Here is a 22,282-nt window from a genome sequence, read left to right on the forward strand (position 1 = left end):
GAGCGCGCCAGTAATTCATTCAGCGAGGTCACAACCGGTACGGTACTACTGCGAACAGAGGAACTTGCGAACGACAATCCGAAATGCATGTTGTGTTATGGACCCGGGGCTATGCACATCTTCTCTAAATTTCATGGACTATGGGTTGGGAGAGCTAGAGAGGCGACGGCGAAAACGTATAACCAGCAGTTCAGCCTACCTTGTGGAAAAGGTAATGGTGTGGAGATTGGTGGTTTAGCCATGGTCAAACATAGCATAGGACAAGATGCACGTATCAATTGGGCCCATCTCGAGATCGAATGTGGTTAACTTCCTCCCCCTTTTCACGCACTGCGCAAGGCGCAGTCCACTGATTCAAGCATGATTTAGTCAGAATTTCTGACCAGCTCATTAGCGACAGACTTTAAAAGTAATTGGGTGTTCATTACCTTTAGCACTCTATAGAAACGAAGTCCACTTTATGAAACTAACTGACTTTCAGACCTTAAGGATGCATTCCTTAATCGTAGTAGGCCCTAACCAGAATTAATTTCTTACCCGAGTTTAGTGAAAGATGACTGCGGTCACGCCTGGTTACCCAACCTGGCCATTGTGGATATTAATTTCTTAAAAAACCTTCATCCATGTCAAGGAACCAGCATGACCAGACTACATTCGCTAATTTGTCTTTATTCAAAACTCTTTGTCGTGTCATTTACGCAGCCGTTTTACCCAGCAATTTCTTTCTAAAACCAAATTCATGCCCTCTTTTCTTTCTGATATGAAAGAGGACATCACTGCCAACTTGGCTAGCAAAGTTGTTTTTGAAAAGGTAGACTTTGTTTCCTTACAGAAATAGGGTGCTACCGGTAGATAGAAAATAGAAAATTGCAAAGGAATTGAAAGATTATGGACTATAACATAATTTTTGTTTCAGAAACCTCAGGGATGTTTATTTGGTCCTGAACAGGGATGTTAGTATGCATTCTTTAGCTCTGAACAATGCTGATTTTACTGTTTCTGGTAGGGCTTGAATTAATAGACTAAACCCTGCACCTGGACCATGTCCATGATGGCTGGTGTAAACGGTAAGTTTCTGTCCCCCCTGGTAAATGTGTCCACTCCCCTTGGACACTTTTACCAGATCGCACCCCGGTAAAAGTGTCTGAGGGACACATTTATCTCTCCAAGTTAATTTGTCCCCCTGCCCAACACTAAATTTATCCCCTGAGAGATGTGATCCCATGCAATGTCATAAGTCTGTCACCCAGATCACTTTATTTTAACTGTTTCCAATTTCTGAATTTGGAGCAGGCTTGTTGTGAGGGTTTGATATTTTACAGTACACCATATCTATGTCTGTTTCGGGGTCCAAGTGTACATACACGCTGTATGTTGCATGCTCACGGGAATTTCCCCTTGTGAGAAATCTTAACTACCAATTTGTATGTAACCTGGCCGGATTTTGATGACCTTTGCGCAAGAACCTGTATGTTCTTGTAGGGTATACTAGTGCCATTAAACTCATCGGAAGCTTGTCTCCATGCCAGGATAGAGCATAGTTGCCACTTTCGTGTGTAAGTACAGGGATACTTGATTTATTCATGGACACACATACATTTACATGTACATTTACATACATGTACGTGTATGTATGTAGAAATAATGTGGATTTCCCTTTGGTTGTGTGAACACAACCCAATTTTGAGACTTTCCTGTGTGTACACTGTATAGTGTACTTAATTTATGTAGCAGCGTCTTTGGTTAGGGTGATTGCCTGACCGTGCACTCATGTACATGTGAACCCATGTGCCTTACCCGGATACTGGGGTAAGCTACATGTATACCATTGTGTATTTTCAATGTATAATTTGCCGTATACAGGTATTCAACTTGGACTTTGACAAAAACGTGGAAAAGTTGCATGTCATCATATAGAAACGATAATTGGAGTAACTATGACCTACTTGAATTGGGTTCAATTACTTTATTTCAGGGTCTTGGTCTTCATTTACATATTGCAATCATACTGTTGGCTCAACATTAATCATCATGTCTTGGATGCTGGATGTGATTAACAATAAATCCACACAAGTAAAGACTAGCAGATGAGTCTCCAGCTTTTCTTCCTTTAATCAGGGAGACTGACTCCCGCTCCAGTGAATTACTGGGGTAGGCCATCGTATTCCCTGACATTATTTAACCCGTTCAAATGGAGTTCAACCTTCTCTCTCCATATTTCAATCCCGCTGGTAAGTTTGTTACCGCAGATAATCTGCTATGAACTGCGTTGCTTTCTGGAATGACTCCAGGTACGGTTGCATAATTTTTTTTAAACTTACATGTTGGTTTGCCGTTAATGTTTATGTTTACTTCATACGTGATTGAATGATACAGCCTCAAAACTTGTTCAAAGTCCACCTGCTGAGTTTGCATGCCCTATAGTGCTGTTGATGTTTGCACTGATCATGGACGTACAAATGTAGAAATACTTGTAGAAGGGAATTCCTTTATTAGGACCTTTTCTAAATGTTCAAAACGTACGTTGTACCTCAGGTGGAAGCTAAGTGTAACAGCATTTGTATGTTTTTCAAAGCTGTAAAAAATGTGCCAGAATACTATACATGTACATGTGTATGTTCATATTTTCCACATTTTGTGACTTGCCTTTCGGACTTCTTGGAGTTTAGTTTATGCGCATGGACATACATGTACATGTACTTTATTATTTTTTATCCATACACTCAGTGTCGACTCTACCCAGGTCCTTTGTGCCTTTTGTCTGAGAAGTGATAAAAAAAGTTGCAGGGCCTGATGTTTCAATCTCAGCAGAATCTTTCAAAAGCAAAATGGCAACTAGACAAAGACAAGCAAAATGGCAACTAGACAAAGACAAGCAAATAAGGAATCAACCAAGCATAGGACAAAGGGAAAGACAAGGGGAAGTTTGAATTATAGAAGCCAGTGCTTCCCAGAAGATTTTTATGTACTGTACAGGAAATGAGACCCATGGGATCGTGCAGTGTCACAGCTGACAACTTCAAGGAAACCCCTACGGTATTATTTTTGCAGGGAATGTACATTGTTCATGGCGTCCATGGAAGTTCTATTTTATGAAACCTGTGTTAGTTTGCCCAAAACTGATTTGTGTCACAGATACCGTGAGGGTTAAGAGATTTTTTTTCTGTTGCTTTGTTTTAAATATTCTTAATAGTCTACTGTGGATTTCTTGTTTTTTTTAATTTTGAAGTTTTCCCAATTGTAATTTTTCTTTACATATATTTTCTTTCATCCTGGTGAATTCCCAGAAATTTTGAAATTGTTTTGGAACCAGTGGAGATTTTCATTATAGCCCTAGAGAAAACTGCTTTTGTTTACTTTTTATTGTCACAAGTTTCTTTCAAAATAAACTGTGACCTATGTGTAGTCTTTAGAACCACAGTATTTCCTAGGTGAACCTTTTCCACCGCTAAATTAAAAAATATTTACGGTAGTGCCGAAACCTGGGATGATTATACATATATTTTCCTTGGAAATTTAGCCATTTTGTTCTGGGGCAAACTTTCTTCAAGCGAACTTTTTAGAACCCCTGCGGTATGTAAAAGTAGTGGAATTTTGTTCTGCAAGGAAAAAGGAGTTACGAAAAAAGTTCCCCTTTAAGCTGCAAAAACATTTTTTAGAATCTAGTTTAACCCGTACCGGGTACGTATTTTGACGGTCCCGCAATAAAGTGACCGAAATGAATCACGATTGTAGCAGACGTGCCATAGTGTTTTCCCATGCACATTCTTTATGCCAAAGTTACCGTAGGTCGATCCTATAGACACTATTCCACGTGTCATGATAGTAATGCGTGCATAGTGTTGTGATGGTAATCTACTGGTACATGTACTTATTCAAGATAAACTAGTCAAGCATGCAGCCTTCGCACACGTACCCGTTATGCACTTGTACGTGGGTGAAGCTGCCCGTAGGAATATATGCGATCACCGCGGCCAAGGCGGTCCACACGTGGTGGTATTGTTTACATTTAGTGCAATCCGGTCACGTGGCAGGGTTCCTGCGGGCTGGAGAAGTCATGGAAATTTGTTTTTCCTTTTTCAGGACCTGCAAAAGTCATGGAATTTTGTAAGAATGACTGAAGTCATGGAAAAGTCATGGAATTTTGTCATGGGAGTTATAAAACACTGTGTGATGATTTCTATTATCAGAAATAAGCGCATAAAATCTGTGATTGTATTTGCAACCTAAAATTCCACATACATGTAGTCCAAGCAATTACGTTATTTGGTTGTGGATTTTTATAAATTGGTCATGGAAAAGTCATGGAATTTAATTGTCCTTTAGGTGCAAGAACCCTGCGTGGGTAAAAAAAGGTCTTTATAGAATAGACCAATCTGACAACCAAAGTTGGAAGCCATTACCACGGGGCCATCCTGTGTGAAATTCCTCAACCATGTTGACCAATAGGCAGTGCTTGTCAATTGGTGAAGTATGCGTGCGCGTTCGCTCAGGTTGAGACAGCTGAATTTGTCTATACTTCTTAAAATATGCCACTTTGGTCACCCTCCTGAAGACGAACAGAGCATACTGTTAGGAACGTCGAGTGTCCACCATCGGCTCTTCTCAGACATGTCAGAACCACACACTCATAAAAGCGATATTTTCTTGTACATGGTGCATTGCAACCGCAAGCCTACCTAACTTATACCACTTTGTGTTACCAACAATGTCTTGTTCCCATTCCTCATTTGGTGCACCCATGCGTGCATAATACATGTACAGGTACATGTACATGTATACCCCTGTGCCGTCTTGTTGCCTTCAGAGTGCATCATGTACTGTACATGTACATGTATGTACAGTACATGTACTGTATGTTGCCTACATGTACATGTATGTGCTACCAGTAGCTTTGTACATGTACGTGTAAGTGTCACTAGGCTAAAAGGGGTTCTCTGTACATGTACGTCCCTGGTCTCTGTGCAGTGGCCTAGCTGGGGGAACACAAAGGGAGCAACAGCATTTTGGGGGGGGCACTAACTTTCAGTGATGCGGTTTTTGGGGACAAGCTTTTGTTAGCCTCATTCAATATCCATTCATCCACTTCAAGTGTTTTTAGTGGGGGGGGTGGCGGCACCGGAAATTGTGGAGAGGCACGTGCCCCCACCCCCCTTCCCCCACTTAGCCACTGCATCTTTGTGGTTCATATCTGAAGCTTTTTACTTTTCAGTTGACGCTTCTGTCTGCTGTGCATGTGTACACTTTTTGATATACAGTACGTGTATGGACTGAGCCCCAAATTCAGTGTTTGTAGTGTGTGGTCTCACGTCCTCCCATTGGAGGATAACACAGATAAGGAGAAATCCCCCCATCCCGAAAATGGCATGTTCCTCTTGAACTTCTGCACTTAGCAAACAAGTGATTTTGGTAAGATAGTAGCTTTTAAAGTAATGGGTTACATACACATGCATGGGAATGGTTTTTGTGCTGACATTGGTACAGGATTTGAATGACAATAGTATCAGTCCCCCTCCATGATTATGGGGATACCATCTGAGGTCCATAGGCACTCCCTGTTGGTGGGACACACAGAAAGCAAATGCATCCTGCACAGTACCTGAAGAACCATCGATGCTGGCCCACTTTGGTCATCTCCAAAGTGTATGTATTTTCCTTATGCTTGTGATACTTTTTCCCTCAGCCATAAATGTTGGTGAGTTGGTAGTGGATTAGAAAGAAACTGAACTATCGCCGTATCGGTAGGGCATAGAGCAAGGAACAGAGCAACAGGAATTTCACCATGCACGTTTTGAGTAATGGAATTTTGATAGTGGTTGATTGAATGAATTTGTATCAGAATAAAATGTGATGTCCATTACAGTTGATACTGGGTATTTACCTGTTGAATCAGGCACTTCAAGGGGGGGCTTTTATAAGCCTGGGGGACCCATCTAAATACAGTTGTATACACATACCAGTACCGGTAGTTTTGATGCAACAGGGACAAGTCACATGCTGTACATAAAAGCTGAAGGAAAGGGTTCCATTATAGACTTAATACTTTGATAGCTCCTCGAACAAACCTATGAGACTTGTCTTGTTGGCCGTGTAAAGTGTACATGTATGTACATGTGTGAGTATGTAGTGAAATTCCTACTACAACTGCCGCATGCAGCCGTTGAGTGGCACCTCCTTGAAGATTTGGTCAAGAGAGGCCACAAGCAGATGTTGGCTGGCTTTTCTCCAGTAAATAGTTCTTGCCTGGATTAGGCCAGTAACAAAAGAACACTGGCCCATTCAGCGGCAGTGTCCCTTTTGTGTTTGTGCGAGGAGAGCATGCTGTCCCTGGTTCCATCTTTGTGCGGAGCAAAATCAGTCGCCATCGCCCATTGGACGAGTTCGGTTGTGAAGACTGACTGCAAAGCCTCGACAAGCTTTAGCTTGACAAAATAGTCTTCTTTACTCTTCCTTGTTCCTTTTTTGGGGGGCTGTTGTCTGGAAGCGGGATAGGAGCTGAATTGGCCATATATACTCCTATACGGTAACTATCCCAATCGAAGGACAACACCTTTTCACCTTATTATTTATTTCCCAGTTCAATTCTGCCAAGATGGAAATTTTCCTCGGAGTTCAGTGGTAAGGGATATTTATTTAAGTTCCTATTAGGGATAATTTGGCTTAATTTATCCAAATGTTCAATTCTTCGCTAACTCATAATACTACGAGTATGGCTAGTCTTCGTTTCATAGTAATTTTTATGCCATGTGTTCCACTGGGTTAGCAGCACTTGCCGAATCTACACCCAAACATGCACCAGATAGCGGCATGGCATGATATAACTGTGCGGATATAACTTGTATCATGATATAACTTGTATCAAAGAGGACTTTAAACAGGCTTGTATTAGTATGCACATGCGTATTTTAATGTACAGGCTGAAACAGCACGGCAGTAGAGAACAACCATTGTTCAAAAGCAGCATTCAAACCAGCAGAGTTTAATTTGTGTGTTGCCGCCTTGAAAATCTAAGCCGAAGTGGCCCATTTTTAGTGCCAAACTTGATGTACATGTAGCATCGGTGATTTTATGGATGTGTGGTGGACATATCCAAATAACTTGGCTACAATTGGAAATTACACGCGACTCTATGGGAACTGACAGTAGCCACTACTAATAGACTTGTGCATAATTTTCGGCCGTGGCCTTGTGACTTGGACACGGCTTAGGCCAGTTTCCAATACTCGATTCGGCACCATTACAAGCTTCAACTGTTTTTTGACTACCTGATTTTGAAGTTGTAAGCAGAATAGTGAGTCTGATTGTGCCAAAAAAATCAAGTAAGATGCAAAACATGAGCCAAACATCACAGCACTTCAATTTAATGTAAACGCTTCAGGCCTACAATTAAGGATGGGTTATGGAGATGAAACCAAAATGGAGACAAGCTGAATAGTGGAAAACGGCCCTAGTACACGTATCGTAATACAGAAAACGGCCGGGTCTTGACGGCATTTACTGAAAATCATGCATACATGTGTACATGTACTACAGATATAATTATTGTACATGTACCAGTCGTCATGATTTGACTTCAAATGTATTGACGTCAAATAATATTGGCCAGTGGGCACCTAAATAAATTTTCTTCTGGGATTGATTTTTCAATTATCATTCAATTGTCACCTGAAGAGAGTACCATCAAAATTAAGTTGAAGTGACATTCCTTTACATGTAGATCAAAAGTTTGACTAATTTTTGATGTAAAACTGACATCAAAGTGCCTACCGGGGTAAGGCTCAGGTCAGTATTCACTAAACATGGTCCTTAATAGGTGTACTGTACCGGTACATGCATAATTACGGTATGTGTACCTCTAGAAGTATACATGGACCAGTATACTCTAACCCCGCCCCCCACTTTGCATGGAATTGTCCAGTAGCAAGACATTGTGCATTGTTCAGTGGCATTTTTTAAAAAGCCTTTTCCCTCAGTTGTTTTTTGGTTTTTTTTTCTTTCAGTAATCAGTTCCATGCATCTCGCTGAGGGATCTGCGTGCACGAGACACTGGGAAAGCTTCTTGAGGGGAGAAATGGTGGACAACATCCAGCTTCTTTGTGATCCAAGCGGCAAAAAGACTCTGTAAACGTAGGCACACTTGAGTTCCAAGATCTCAATATTTATCTGTTATTAGTAGAAAATGATACATAGGAAACTTGTTACAAATTATGTGCTCGAGCAGAAACAGCAGAGGACCAGTCACAAGGGATGTGCTTCACAAGGCAGTTTGGCTGGTAACCTGTTTTTGCTGACCAAATGTTTCCCACGTTCAGGCACACCATGAAATTGGCCCCACAGTCACAACTTCTTTAGGCATAGAAAATCTGTTGACAAGGTCGATGGTCAGTGTACTCGTAGCTTAAGATTTGGACCTGTTTGGAACAGGACTGCCATCGGTGTTCACAGTGCCCTCAGATGTTTACGAAAGACCGGTCCAGTAAGCCCCACCTACTGCACACTGTGCTCTTCTCCTGTGCCACATTACATGCACATCATACGTGGATGTACTCGTGTCAGACTTCTACACACTGTTGTTAGACATAAATCATGGCTATGATCGGTCAGAACACAATATGGCAGGGTATAATGGATCGGTCTACCTAGTAAACCAGCCAGTCACTCATCAGCTATGGAAGCCTTCGCCTCTCTTTAACTTAAGTTTATCTTTAACCCCTTCACTACGGAGGACTGCTACTACCACACCACTGTGTGAGGATTAGTGCATACCACACATACAGTCTATTCACCATGCAACTGCTGGTTCAATGGGGCCTGCTGCTGGACAAAGCCCTCCCTTCAGGGCATACCACAGCCCAGCAGTCGCAGTCAAAATTATCCCGCCGTGAAGCGGTTAAAGGTGTTATTTATTCAATATCAACATATAAATGAATTTCAGAACACGTACATGGTAGCTGAAACAACATTGTGTTTATTGGGTTCATCATTATTTTTGTGAAATGGTACTTTCTGTACTGAGCCATTTAACGTTTTTCCTAGGCGAGTTGTTTTTGTCCATTTCATTTACATGCACTGGTTTTTCAAATGCTGATTTTGTGGTAGTTGGTCGTCTTCATCATTGTATGCAATTCTTTGTTAATTATCAGTGTTTTTTTTTTAACAGACCTCCATATGAATTTGTTCCTACCCAGTTCCAGCAGCAGAGAAAGTTAGAATCACCCAACATGGCTGACAATCAGCAGGCCAGTGGAAGTGGGCGTGCCCGTGGGAGGGGCCGTGGGCGTGGCCGGGCTTCGCAGCAGCATGTCCAGCCCAGGCGTCCTGGCGAACCGGCAGGTGCAGCTACAGCCATGCCCAAGCCCCTGGGCGATCCGGATACCGTACCTGCACCGGGGAGGGGGCGATCTAGGGGTGGAGCTTCCCAAATCCCAGGCTCGGGAGGTGAACATCAAATGGTTGTCTTCAGCCCAACAGCCTCCTTCTATTGAGCTATTGGCTTAAACTAATAACAAATAATTAAATCAAGTCAGTCCTATTCTTTGGCATATCTGTGTCACTGTTAGTTGGCTGAAATCATGGACTGAGGGCCAAATTCTAAGGGACAGTTTCATTAACACAAGAAATATGTTATACATTTTTAACATTCATATTTATATACACTAAAACTAATGTAAATATTATTAAAAGGCAGCAGGTGCAAAACTGTCTTTTTCAAACACAAGTATTACAGGGCACTATGACAAAGGGAAGCAATATGGAAATTTTGAAATGTTTGTGAAATAAGGGATTGAAGTTTTGGAAGCCCTTATTTCTGAAAGTGGGGTGATTGTAGTACTGTTCCTGATATTGGCATGTTAACTTTGTTGGAGGACAGCAGATGGCAATTTCATCATCAAATTTTCCACAGTTTTTATTCCACTTCTTTCCAGACTGTCCAGTTTGCAATGGTTTAGTGTAAAAGAACTACTACTGATCACCCATGGTCAGGGCAGGGCGGAATATGGAGAGAGTAGCACCAGCTTTAGATTTTGGAAACAAAATGGGCGTTGATTATGTTTACCGTAGAGCGTGCGACTATTTTATACCAACTGTCCGTGCGCACTGGCGCATGCACCTAGCTGTTAGTTTCCAACAATGGTGATGCTCATGTCGCAACGCACTCTATACACAGCTCTGCCGAAGATCGTAGGCCTTCTGTTTGTAACATTTTATGGAAAATGCCATATTGTAACAAATTTCGAAGCTGTTTGTCTAAGTACTTATCACCTTGCTTGAAGTTAAAAAAAACTAAATTGCTGCCATTGTGCCCAATCAGTTTTTCAACAAAAGATCATCAAATATGTTTGCAGTTATACTCCATTTCTTCTTCACCAGTTCTTTTCCTCCTTCCACAGCTGCCATTAGTAGCGAGCAGAAAGCAGGTGCAACAGTGCCCTTGGCAGAGCCTCCAACTACTCAAATGGCCGCACTGAGTATGGGCCAAGTGCAGGGTGCAGAGGGTGGGGGAGTTAGTGCTCGCAGGGGAGGGTTCCTTGAAGAGGAGCTCAAGACAAGACCAGAGCACCTTACCGATAAGAGAGGTAAGACTAAAAGCTTGTCTGCCTCCTTGTTATCCACAATACGGTAGCTGCATGTTAAATCACCCACATGGCCATTGAACCATTTGACAATGTTGATTAATGTTGTACCAGGCGGCGTATTATTTTCAGCCCCCAAAACACTGACTTAACGACAAGATACCACAAGCCAAGCATGTGAAAATTATTCATTTCTGTCAATTTCTGCACAAACCCCAGTCTGCTTTCTTTTGCATGTCTCCACGTATCTTTGTGTGAATCTTAACGATGCCAGAGACATTAGTCAGGAGCCATCACACAATGATGTGGTACCAGTGCAACAGTACTGTGGGCACCACTCAAACAGCTACACTTTGTTGTGCACGCAGTCAGAACATCTCTGTCTTTGTGTGCAAATCAACGGATATGTTTGTTGGTGACAAACATGTCTGAAAATTACACTCTATCGTTGGAAAAAAGACACACTTTCTGAAAATGTGCAACTGTGTACAGACAGAATGTTTTGCCAATTCTTCGTGACAGGTGTGGAGTCACAGTGTACCTGTAAGTGCAGTTTACACTTCCAATGAAGAATTTGGCTTTTCCCCCCGTTCTGTGCCATATTTTAGCCCAGCCCAAATTAAAAGGTGAATTGGGTTTTCCATCCCTGCCCAATGCCTTGGATTTCCCTGCAAAAGCATTTCATCACTGCCTCCCTTTCCACCTGTTCTGCCCTTTTTCGTAAGTGGTGTGGACACCTAACCCATCATTTTACTTATTCCCAGAAATAATATTCATATTGATGTGCTTTGGTTAAGCGATTCTTTTCAGTAAACTGGAAACAGTATTATCCACTGTTTTATGTTCATGCCTCAGGCAAGAAAGGCAAGACTGTTGAACTCCTGACCAACTGTTTCCGTCTGAGAGCAGACGGCCAGTGGCTCCTGTACCAGTACGATGTGAAATTCTCTCCTGAAGTGGACAGTCGTAGGGCGCGCCATGCCCTGCTGCGGTCCCATTCAGAGATAGTGGACGGCCCCATGGCCTTTGATGGCATGATCCTCTTCTTGCTCAGGAGGCTGGACCAGCCGGTGAGTGGACTCCCTATGCTAAGGCCATGTCTGAGTATCAGTGGTTCCCGATATCCCTGAACCATTGTCAGAAGACTCAACCCCAAACTCTGCATTTTTGGAAAAGGGAGATGTTGTGCAACTGCGTACACGCTACTTACAATGCGTACGATTATTTCCCTTACGCTTATTTGTAGTTTCGTCGCAAGTTTAGACAGGCATGCGTGATCGGTAGTAATAAACGTGATCTCAGATTAAGGAAAACCAGGCCAAGAGGTCATAAATTTGCAAAATGAATTTGAAATGTCGAAAGCCGTGGACACCAACACACATTTCCTGGCCCTTGTCTCACAGAAGTTATTTGATTTGTTGCCCGATTTTGCCAGACAAGACACTATTGTGTGAGATGTCTGCAATGTACGTTTAGCACATTTTTCACATGGATGTGATAAACTGTACCAATAAAGACAAAACAATAGTTGATATTCATTATTAGTGGCTGGATTTTTCTATGCTTACCGTTTCTTTTACCGACTGTAGGTTACCAGGTTTGAAACGAAACGTCGAGACAGTGATGCCGTTGTTACAATCACCATTACTTTAACAAGCGAGCTGCCCCCAAACTCACCGACTTACCTCCAGGTCTACAATATCATCTTCCGCAAGTACGTTCCCCCTCCCCCCCTACCAAAACGAAACATGTTTTACTGTGTAAGAGTATTTGAAAGTGAGAAATGGTCTCAGGAGATTTTACTCCGGTAGTGTGCTGTCGGATTGCAGTGGTCTTTTGCAGCAAGGGTTTGTTTTTTACAAGTTTGTGTTTTTTCACAAGTTTTTCTTTCCACCATATTCTTAAGTTTCAGTGAGTTTTCCGTGTTCTGTTATTCTTTCAGAATTCTTAGATTGGTTGGCTTTGAGCAAATTGGACGGAACTATTTCAATCCAGAGCTGAAAATAGATATTCAGCAACACAAGTAAGTGAACTTTAAAAACTGAAGAGATAATAGTAATTTGCATAATGTTATGAAGCCACAGGTCAGCTGATGCTCAGTTCTCTACAGGAATAGATCGATCTAGTAAGCCCCGCCCACTTTTCACATTGGCACTTAGCACATTGGCACTTAGCACACGCTCTTCTCCAGGAGCACACTACGTGTCGTGGCCCTGCATGTCAGCCTTTCCGTTAGGGCTGTGTCGAATATCAGAATATTCAATTTGTAATCAAATATTCAAATAGTATTTTCCGAAACTGAATATTTGAATGCAAAATTCATGAAAAGGAAGGAAGAATTTTCTTTTGTTTTAAATGAGAACAATTGCACTATGGAGGCTTGTTTTAAGCTAATTAATCTTACGATTCAGAAGTAAATTATTCATTAACAAATTTAAAAGGATTAGAAATTTTCAACAAGGTAAGAACCATTGCTCAATTCCTAAATCTTACTTAGTTATGGCTGGAGATACTCCTAGATGTGAGAAGCTATTATAGTGATTATAATGTACAATTGTGTGCATTATTGCAACAGATTTTGTAGGCGTTTTTTTCATCAACAATCTGCCAGTCGGTATGACCGAATATTCAATCAAATTGAAGGTGGAATATTTGAATAGTGAATTATTGCAATTGACTCGGCCCTATTCCCTGTGCCTCCCTTCCCTTTGATGCAGACTCCAGCTGTGGCCCGGCTTCATCACTTCCATCCTGCAGTATGAGGAGGAGGTCCTGCTGATGGCCGACGTCTCCCACAAGATCCTGCGGACGGAGACGGTGCTGGACCTGATCTATCACCTGAGCCAGACCAAGGAGGACTGGGCCAATAAGTTTAAGACACTCATCGTTGGAGAGATCGTCCTGACAAAGTAAGGCGTTGTTGGCAGTTACCATCTACTCACCTCAAGTTCAGCGCAGTTTTGGCCAATGCGATTCAGTCTGGCTTGCTTTGGGTCATGTCAGTTTGTTTTGTGTTCATTTCATTTTTTTTTCCATTTGAATTATTTTACAAAGGTTTTGTTCTTTTGTCGTGTTAAGTGCACTTTAGTTTATTAGAGTTTGGACTTGGGAACCCCAAATTTTTGAACGTTTAAGAGTTTGAATCACTTCAGTGTTTGGCTTAAAAAGCAGGCACAAGACTTATGCACCATCAGAATTGCGTGGGAGAAAATTCATACCCTGTTGGCTCTTAAAAGGCCTAAAAAGGAGAGAATTTTATTGTGTTTATTGTTAAAACCCATCTGGATGTTTAATGGGCTGCCCTTCATAACCGCTGGGCGATTATCTCGATTAATCATGATTAGTTCCTTCTACTTGTTGCACTACTCGTGCAACTGTTCGATAAATTGCGCCAGCCCGTTATACCGCGATTAGTAGCTGTGAAATTATGTGCAAGTGGTGATTGTTAGCGAGTACCGATTAAGGTACACACACTTATCATTTATTAGCCAAATTCACCACTCCCCCTGAAGCACCTTTCATCCCCTTATCTCACACCTAGGGTCACCAGAATGATTGTTTTCTTTTAGCCTTTTCACTCATACAGGAGCGCAAAAAAAATAACCAAGAGACTCAATGTGCTGCAAGGCTGGGATTTGTCTGGATTTTTCCTGGCTTCAGGATTTGTCAATCTCTTGTAACGTGAAATTTGAGTTTACCATTGAGGCGGTTATAAAATATACAAGTGGATTTGCATATAGAGCACAAGAAATGGGTATCCCAATGGGTGACTTCAGACAAACACAAATGTATATCATAGGCTCTGTGCTGCCGTTGGGTCCTCAAGACCTCTGGTGGTTATGCTGTGGAAATTTCACTTGCTCCCAATCTCAACCCTGTTGCTATTTGTAGCCAGTGACATCATATTGCATTCTTTGTTAAACTGCATTCCTCACAAATATTCCTCAGGTACAACAATAAGACCTACCGTGTCGATGACGTTGTATTTGATAAAAATCCCCTTGACGCCTTTGAGAAGTTTGACGGCACAACGATTACCTATGCTGAGTACTACCGGGACGCCTATGAGGTAGAGTTGAGGGATTTCAAACAGCCGTTACTGGTCGGCAAACGCAAGAAGAGGGTAAGTTGATTTTAGTGTTTGTTGAGAAATGTTAACTGAGCCTGAGAATTGATATCTGGTTTTGATGGTTTTGAATAGAAAATCTTTCACACGCTGTTTTACTCTGAAGGGACTTGCGAATGCAGATTTCTCTGATATCAGCAACTGTGCATTGTTTTATCATGCTGAGCCAGCATGAGTGTTTCTTCTCTTTTCTGGCCGTCATTTAGATGCCAATATTATGAAAGTTAGATATACCAGTTTCCTGTTTTCCAAGACTGTTGGGCTAATAAATATCAGAACCTTTTTTATTTCCTGTGCCTGTTTGTTCATTTTGTTTGTCAATAGGACGAACGCCAGGGAGCAACTAATATCCACCTCATCCCAGAGTTGTGCACCATAACAGGCCTGAGCGACAACATGCGCAGTGACTTCCATGTCATGAGAGACCTTGCAACCATAACTCGCATCACGCCTAATGATCGCCTTCAGCAGTTATCCAGCTTTCTTGGCAGCTTTCCCAAGTAAGTTGATTTCCTCTTCACCCCATTCCATATCACTTTCTGATAAGACCAGTAAGAAATTGATTGAATTATCAATAATATGAAAATTAATTTTATTTCCTTTTTTTATCGTGTTAAGAGTTTTTATTGTGAATCTTGTGATCAGATTGCGTCAACGATCAATGCCTACCTTTTTGCTCTTGTGAAATAGCCCCATGGCACAAGATTATACTTGTACACATACTGATGAAGCACTTGCTCTCACTTTAACCACTTGCTGCCGGGGTTCCCAATACCAGAGACCTTGGCAGTATATTCATGGCTGGGGTGCCCGAAATCGGAACTTTCTTTCAAAGCAAAAAATAATGTTACTCGGCCTTTTTAGAAAAAGGTTACTTGCTGTCAGTCAGCTGCTGGGACTTGCCAATCAAGGTTCATATGCTGTCAGTGCAGAGTGCTGGCCATTTTTTTTAGAGGTAATCCATCATTGTTTTGAAAGAGTACCATTGTTTGCCGCTGCCAGTTCCCACAGATTATAAGCAGGGACAAAAGCGCTTCAGCACTCCAATGATGAGTGATACCATACCGCTGTGCACTTGTGGAATCTGGTTGCATTAGTAAAGACAACACTGCGGTCCAGCAACACACTGGGCCAATTTCCATAACAAAGAGGAAATTAAGCAACAGCGCACGATGGGGGCTCTTTACTGGGCGGCAGGCATGGCTACAATACATTCTCAGACACTGCCTAAAGTTTCCCTAAAAGAAATTGAAAGATCATATTGTCGGTTTAATATCTAAAAAGTCCTTACAATTTTTTGCAAAATTCTCCCAGAGCCTTTCTCTTAAATTTAAAAAAAAAATTAATTGTAACAGCACATGTTCCAGACTGCGTTATTTGTACAAGTACATGTAGTTTTGGGGGCCAACATAGTCACATTTTACCCTAATTTCCTGTCCGTTTTCAAGTTTAAAGCAGTATTCTTCAGTAAGGACTTTTTAGTGCTGTTTTTTTACAAGAACCTTTTAGTACTGACACTGTGACATGGTGATATTAGGTATGAAGGTACGGTATATTGGTGGGCTTGGGGATATGTGCCAGAGTTGAATGAAATGAATACCCAATTCTGAATCAGAATGATCGGTCAACTTCTTGAAGACCTGACCCCTGACCTCTGAACTTGACATCCTGCTAGGAACAAAGAGGCCTACAGTCACCTGCGGAGATGGCAGTTGAACTTTGACCCACAACCAGTCAGGATCAATGCTCGGATAATGGATCGAGAGACTATTATCACAGGAGACCGGGGAAGCACTGTAAGTGTAAGAAACACTGGACAGCGGTGGAAATAAGACATGAGATACCATCCAATTAAGGATGGGCGTATCATTGAATGGGCCTCCAAATATCTGAGATACACACAGAAGCAGGCACACCATCAGGAGAGACGCCATTTTGAATATGAAATTTAGTCGAGCTTTGCTTTCCACGGTCCTTCAAAATCTACTGGGTTTTTGGAAAATGTCGAAAGGCTGAGAGAAGCACATGTACAACTTCATGCTTGATGCCCTTTGAATTTGTCCAAGATAAATGTGCTATTAGTTTTATGCACTTCACAGGATTTGGGAGGGAACGTGAGTGTGCCCAGCAAAATCCCAGGGATTTCGGTTAAATTATGTATTCGCTATTTCGGTATGCAGACACAGGTTCATGCGCAATTGGAGTTGGGCATAAGAAGCACTTGGCAGAAACTTGTTGGAGACAATTACCTCGACGCCTATCGAAATGTTCCCATAAACAGTCAAATTTCTATTATAAGTGCCCTTTTGCAGAGGAGAATTGCCTGCCCCTTCAAGAAAGAAGTTTCTGCCCTGCAAACATGCCTAACCGATTCTGTTTGAATGCACGGTACAGTGTTAGCATGTGCATTAGGCACGCATACGAACCTGGTTGGTAAATTTCCCACCAGCCTATCTCTCCTTTGCACTTCAACTCTGGACAGACAGTATGTTGTTTTGCTTGGTCTGGTGTTGGTTTTGTGTTGTTATGTTTCAGTAGCTTGTACCTTACAAAATTAGGGATTTCTACTGGTATGCAGTACGGGCCGATTCGCAATAGCGCACCTCCAAGAGTTTGCTCCCCGTTGGCAAATCTGGAAATTTGAAAACTAGGCTTTTTTTTCTGACTTACTGTATGTATAACTAAAATTCCTTAACCTTGCTTCAAAATGACACACTTAAAGCTTTTATACTTTTTTCTTCCTTTTTCACGGTTATTCAGTTTGATTGTTGGGAAGTTTGACAAATGCCTCAAAATCTGCCCCTTTATTTACCACAAAAAAGTGGGATGGGAGATGACCCATTAGCCCCCACCCCCAGAATTCAACCCCTGACTCTGTCTCAGTAATCTGTATATGGGTTTATCATACATAACACACAGCGCATTACGCTGGATGAGAATGCAGAATGGAGCCGACAGATGAGGAAGGAGTTACTGAACAGTGTTGGGCTGCTGGACTGGATGCTAATCTACATCGGACGGGACAGCAAGAATGCCATGGACTTCCTGACTTCCCTCAACCGTGTCGCGCCAAATTTGGGGATGGAGGTCAGGACACCCTTAAAGTAAGTCGTAGTGATGACAGGGGCGGTGGGGTATTCACAAACAACCATCCCTTGAAAGCTGCCGTGTATGGCTCAGTGCAGTGAGCAATGGTTGCCTTGATAGCCAAGCATTAGCAGATTACATACTTCAAGCTTGTTCCCTTCTAACAAGTTAGCATTTGGCAGAGAACCTTGGTACTCAAAGTACTCAACTACAACACATATTTGTTTACTCAGCATTTTTGTCTTAAGCATACATGCTTATCATGTGTATCCACTCCCATTTTAATGCTTTGTGTACCGGTAGATGCGAGTTAAGAGATGACCGAACCGAAAGCTTTATTCGCGCTATCAGAGACAATTTGACACCAAGGACACAGATGGTGAGTACAATGAAACTCGATATGGCATAGTCAGTGGGTAAAGCCGCAGGTTGTGGGTTTGAATCTAGCCAGAGGTCTGTTTGACACTTACTACCTCTCCCCACCCAAGAGTAACTGGGTTCATTGTGAGTGCAGAGGTGGTTATTGTAGTTGATTTAGCTGCTTTGCAACAAAATAGCAGTGTCGAGCTGTATACTCCCCAGGGAGCTGAGATGGTATTTGGAATGTTTCATTGGCCCAATGAGCAGGGGTAATAATAATGGAAAGCACTTTGAACTTAGTTAAAAGTGCGATATAAAAACCTGTTATTACTATAAGATATTTCTTACTCATTATACTTTTGTTTAAGAAAAAAAAAGTAGTACGGATGTTTCCTTCCCCAATCCATTAATGTTTTAGCTATTTTACAGAGGGTCATGCAAAGACTTTTAGAGTGACTCGTGCTGTATGAGCATGTTAGTCATGTCTCAAGTAATTATTGAGTTTTATTTGTTACTCTGGTGACAGATAGAAAAACTCATTGTCTACATGGACAAGCTTTGACGATGTTGAATATGTACATGTACATGTGTGTGTTTGTAAAATGTAGCAAAATAAAATGGAACAAATTCCAAACGATGTGTCCCAAATGCAACCTGCAGGCAAAACGCACTGTACACAAATTAACCTAAGCATGTTTTTCTATCAGTAGTGAGATGTATTCAAAAAGCCTCAGCAACATTCCTCTGTGAGCACATAATTATGATTTTCATCATTTTCACCAAGCAAAACAAACGCTGAGGTTTTTTAGTTTTTGACGCATCAGCGTTGTTGGCACATTATTGTAGTGCAAATAGCCGGACAAAATTTGGAGTATTCCATAAGTCTGTACGTAAACATGGACCTGCCAAGCAGGCTTCACCGTGCACAGTGAGTTCGTGCTCTAGTTTTTTAATACAGGCATGTAACTTTTCCTCAGATCAGCTGATGTCCTCATTTCTCACTTCACACTCATGCCACTGCAAATTGAAAAACACTGCACAAGTCTTGTAAAGATTGGAATTTCCTCTTCTTTGTCAAAGCTCAAGTTGCATGCCCGTAATTGGGTGGGATACAGTTATGCAGAGCTACCCGAACATTGAACACTGTTTCATTCGGAAAATATTAAAATGCATCTTAGTTGTTATCCACAGTGGATCGTGATCATTCCACTCATGATTCTAGTGTATTATTCAAGAACATCATCGGCCCACTCACAAGACCAAGACCTGTCACAAGTAACAGGGTGAATAGTGACAACAGTGCTCATGTTGCTGTTCATTTGAATAGCTTGTGACTTGATTCCAGATTCGGGAGGTCTTCTGCTGGTCATGTGTTGGTCTTGTGTTGGTCTTGTATTGGTCTTGTGTTGGTCTTGTGCTGGTCTTGTGCTGGTCTTGTGTTGGTCTTGTGTTAGTCATGTGTCGGTGTTGTGTTCGTCATTTATTGGTGTTGGTCTTGTGTTCATCATGTGATGGTCTTGTGTTGATTGTGCTGGTCTTTTGCTGATCTTGTGTTGGTCTTCTGTTGGTCCTGTGTTGGTCTTGTGCTGGTCTTGTATTGATCCTGTTGGGTCCTGTGGTGGTCTTAAGAGGACTCAACTCCACTCCATGATCCCCTAGGTGGTGTGCATCTTGCCGACCTCCCGCAAGGATCGCTACGACGCCATCAAGAAGCTCTGCTGCCTGGAGGCGCCAGTTCCCAGCCAGTGCATAGTGAGCCGCACCATCAGCAAGAAGCAGACCATCATGTCAGTGGCCACCAAGATTGCCATGCAAGTCAACTGTAAGATGGGCGGTGAGCTGTGGACGGTGGAAATTCCTGTAAGCAATTTGATGTCTTGTTTTTTTAGCTGCATGAATATTCATCTCTGACACATTCGCTCTGGGCCTGCAGGTGCTGCTCTGTAGCTTGACCCTAATAACCTCCAGGGACCATTGGAATCCTTCATAACCTTGTTGGGTTCAGCATGGTTAGGGTTAATGAATGAAGGGACCTTTCCCATGAAATATGCAAATTAGACGGGCGCATACGCGCTACTACCACTGGTTGGCAAGTGCATCCATCAACACTGTCTGCAGCGTAGGCGAGCTGCTAGTAACGTAACCTGGAGCGTTGAAGGTCAATCAAAACCGTATTACAGCCTTTACCCGATTTGAGCACATTTTTCTCGAAACTGAGTGAAGTTTTCAGTGTCCTGAGGTTGGAAAGAAAATATTCCTTGTCTTTTAAATAGTGTGTATGTGCTCATGGTTGAGTGCGCTTGGAGATTTGTATTGTTATGTCATAGATTTGAGCAACTTTGCCAACCAGTGGCAGTAATGTGCATGCCTCTGCCTTATTTACATATCTCGTGGGAAAGGTCCATTGCATATGGATGTGGCTTTTGTTTCACTTTTTGTGAATATGAAGCACTCCCTTGAGGAGGCTAAAGAGAAAGGCAAATAACCCCTCTGATATACTGACTGGACAGTGGTATCACCGTGCACGGACAACTGACATACCCCTCAGTAGCTCAAATTAATACACCCAGCTGTAGGCACATTGTTACACAGACATGGGTTGTCTGGCAACACTTCGCTGCATGCATCAAAAGCCAATTGGCCAAACCTACAGAGCTAACATTGCCACCATCTTCTTGTTCTCCATTTCAACCTCCAGTCCAAAATGCTGATGATGGTTGTTGGAATAGATTCTTACCACGACCTTAAGAATAAAGAGCAGTCTGTTGGTGGATTCGTCGCTTCCATGAACCACAGTCTGACCAGGTAAGCACATTGCCCACTTGCCTTCCAGCTTGGCTTTCAGGTTACTGGTAATATCATCTATTCCACTGCAGCAAAGCAGAATACAAAACGAGAGCGAACTACAACAGTAACAAAAGCACACAAGAGAAGGAAAAACGAAAAGTGGAAAATGCACAAAATATGCAAACAGTCTGCAGGGAAAAGATGGAATGGGAGCAACTGGATAGGCATGAAGAAAAGCAGAGATATGATCCAAAGCAGATAGTGGAACACGGTGTATGAGGAGAACATTCTGGGGTGAGACATAAGGAAACATCACAGTCCCCCCCCAAGTAATAGACGAGACAAACCACATACTACGCAGGTAAATGAAATAACTTTTGACAGGAAGCAAGTCATCCTGCATGTAGCATATGACGGAAGAAACAAACACGACACGGGAACTGAGGGAGAGGATAAACTGTCAATCATGTTGTCACTTGTATGCTCCGTGACAAGTATGGGTAGAATATGGAAATCGGACAGGATTTTAACAGATGTCCATTGGTTTGGGTAAAAAGTCTGTTTCACATGACAGTGTTTCCCCTCAACTGACACTTAGTGCCCGTACTTCTTGCTGCGAGTCCATTCCAGGAGAACCTCTCTTGTTTTAATTCATACTCCACAGACAGTTAAGGTAGGCTTTTGTAGAAGCTCGCCTTGAATAAAAACACGGTATATTTTGGGTCGCTGTCTGGCTCAATTCCTCAGGCCGTTTTACCCCCTCTGATAGTCTCAGGCAGGGTGTTCCTTAATCCAGTGCTGTAGCCAGCAGTTCCTGATTTCAATCTGTTATTTTACGGATGGTTTCAGTGGAACTGTGCAACGATCTCAGAAGCTTTGTGAAGGCCCCGCCTGACCGTAATTTGATGCATCACCCCATGGTTGTTACTGTTATTGTTGTCCAGGTACTATTCACGATGCACCTTTCAGCATTCAGGACAAGAGCTTATTGATAGCCTCAAGGTCTGCATGACAAGTTAGTATCTGATACTGGAGTTCTTTGTTTTTCGGGGTTTTGAAGGGAGTGAAACTTTTTCAGTCTCTTTTTTTCTGGCTCCAGTCACAGCAAACATTAAGAGTGTATTTCAGAGTGTTTTATCTAGATTTATATAGGTACAAAATGCAGACTGTGTGATTGGCTACAAGATAAAATGATTTGTAAAACTAGTGCCATGCCATATCAGATTGCTGGTACATTGATCCAGAGGTCACAGTTTGGAATCCAGCCATACATGTAGGTTAGTTTGTCCAAGGTCCTCCCCAGTCAGGTCTATTTTTTTTGTTTTAACTTTTTCACAAAGTCGGTTTG

The 22,282-nt window shown here is 42.1% G+C and overlaps 1 protein-coding gene across 6 annotated transcripts in view; it reads left to right on the forward strand.

The window, feature by feature from the left end:
* Positions 1-10: 10 nt before the first annotated feature.
* Positions 11-22,282, forward strand: part of LOC110989256 (piwi-like protein 1) — a 30,359-nt gene continuing 8,087 nt past the window's right edge. Inside the window, exons 1-16 of one of the 6 annotated variants that reach the window (XM_087147898.1) lie at positions 11-211; positions 8,001-8,127; positions 9,189-9,438; positions 10,392-10,577; positions 11,430-11,644; positions 12,164-12,288; positions 12,517-12,597; positions 13,292-13,483; positions 14,523-14,697; positions 15,025-15,200; positions 16,376-16,496; positions 17,620-17,804; positions 18,091-18,166; positions 19,807-20,007; positions 20,846-20,952; positions 21,319-21,864. In XM_087147898.1, coding sequence (XP_087004024.1) covers positions 9,222-9,438; positions 10,392-10,577; positions 11,430-11,644; positions 12,164-12,288; positions 12,517-12,597; positions 13,292-13,483; positions 14,523-14,697; positions 15,025-15,200; positions 16,376-16,496; positions 17,620-17,804; positions 18,091-18,166; positions 19,807-20,007; positions 20,846-20,952; positions 21,319-21,487 — 2,226 coding nt within the window. In that variant the 5' untranslated portion in view covers positions 11-211; positions 8,001-8,127; positions 9,189-9,221 and the 3' untranslated portion in view covers positions 21,488-21,864. The other 5 variants (XM_022253500.2, XM_087147897.1, XM_022253501.2 and 2 more) reach the window with 5 other exon arrangements.

This window comes from Acanthaster planci, linkage group LG17 (genome assembly GCF_054643075.1).
Source record: "Acanthaster planci isolate LZ-2023a linkage group LG17, COTS_SCS, whole genome shotgun sequence".
Lineage (NCBI taxonomy): Eukaryota > Metazoa > Echinodermata > Asteroidea > Valvatida > Acanthasteridae > Acanthaster > Acanthaster planci.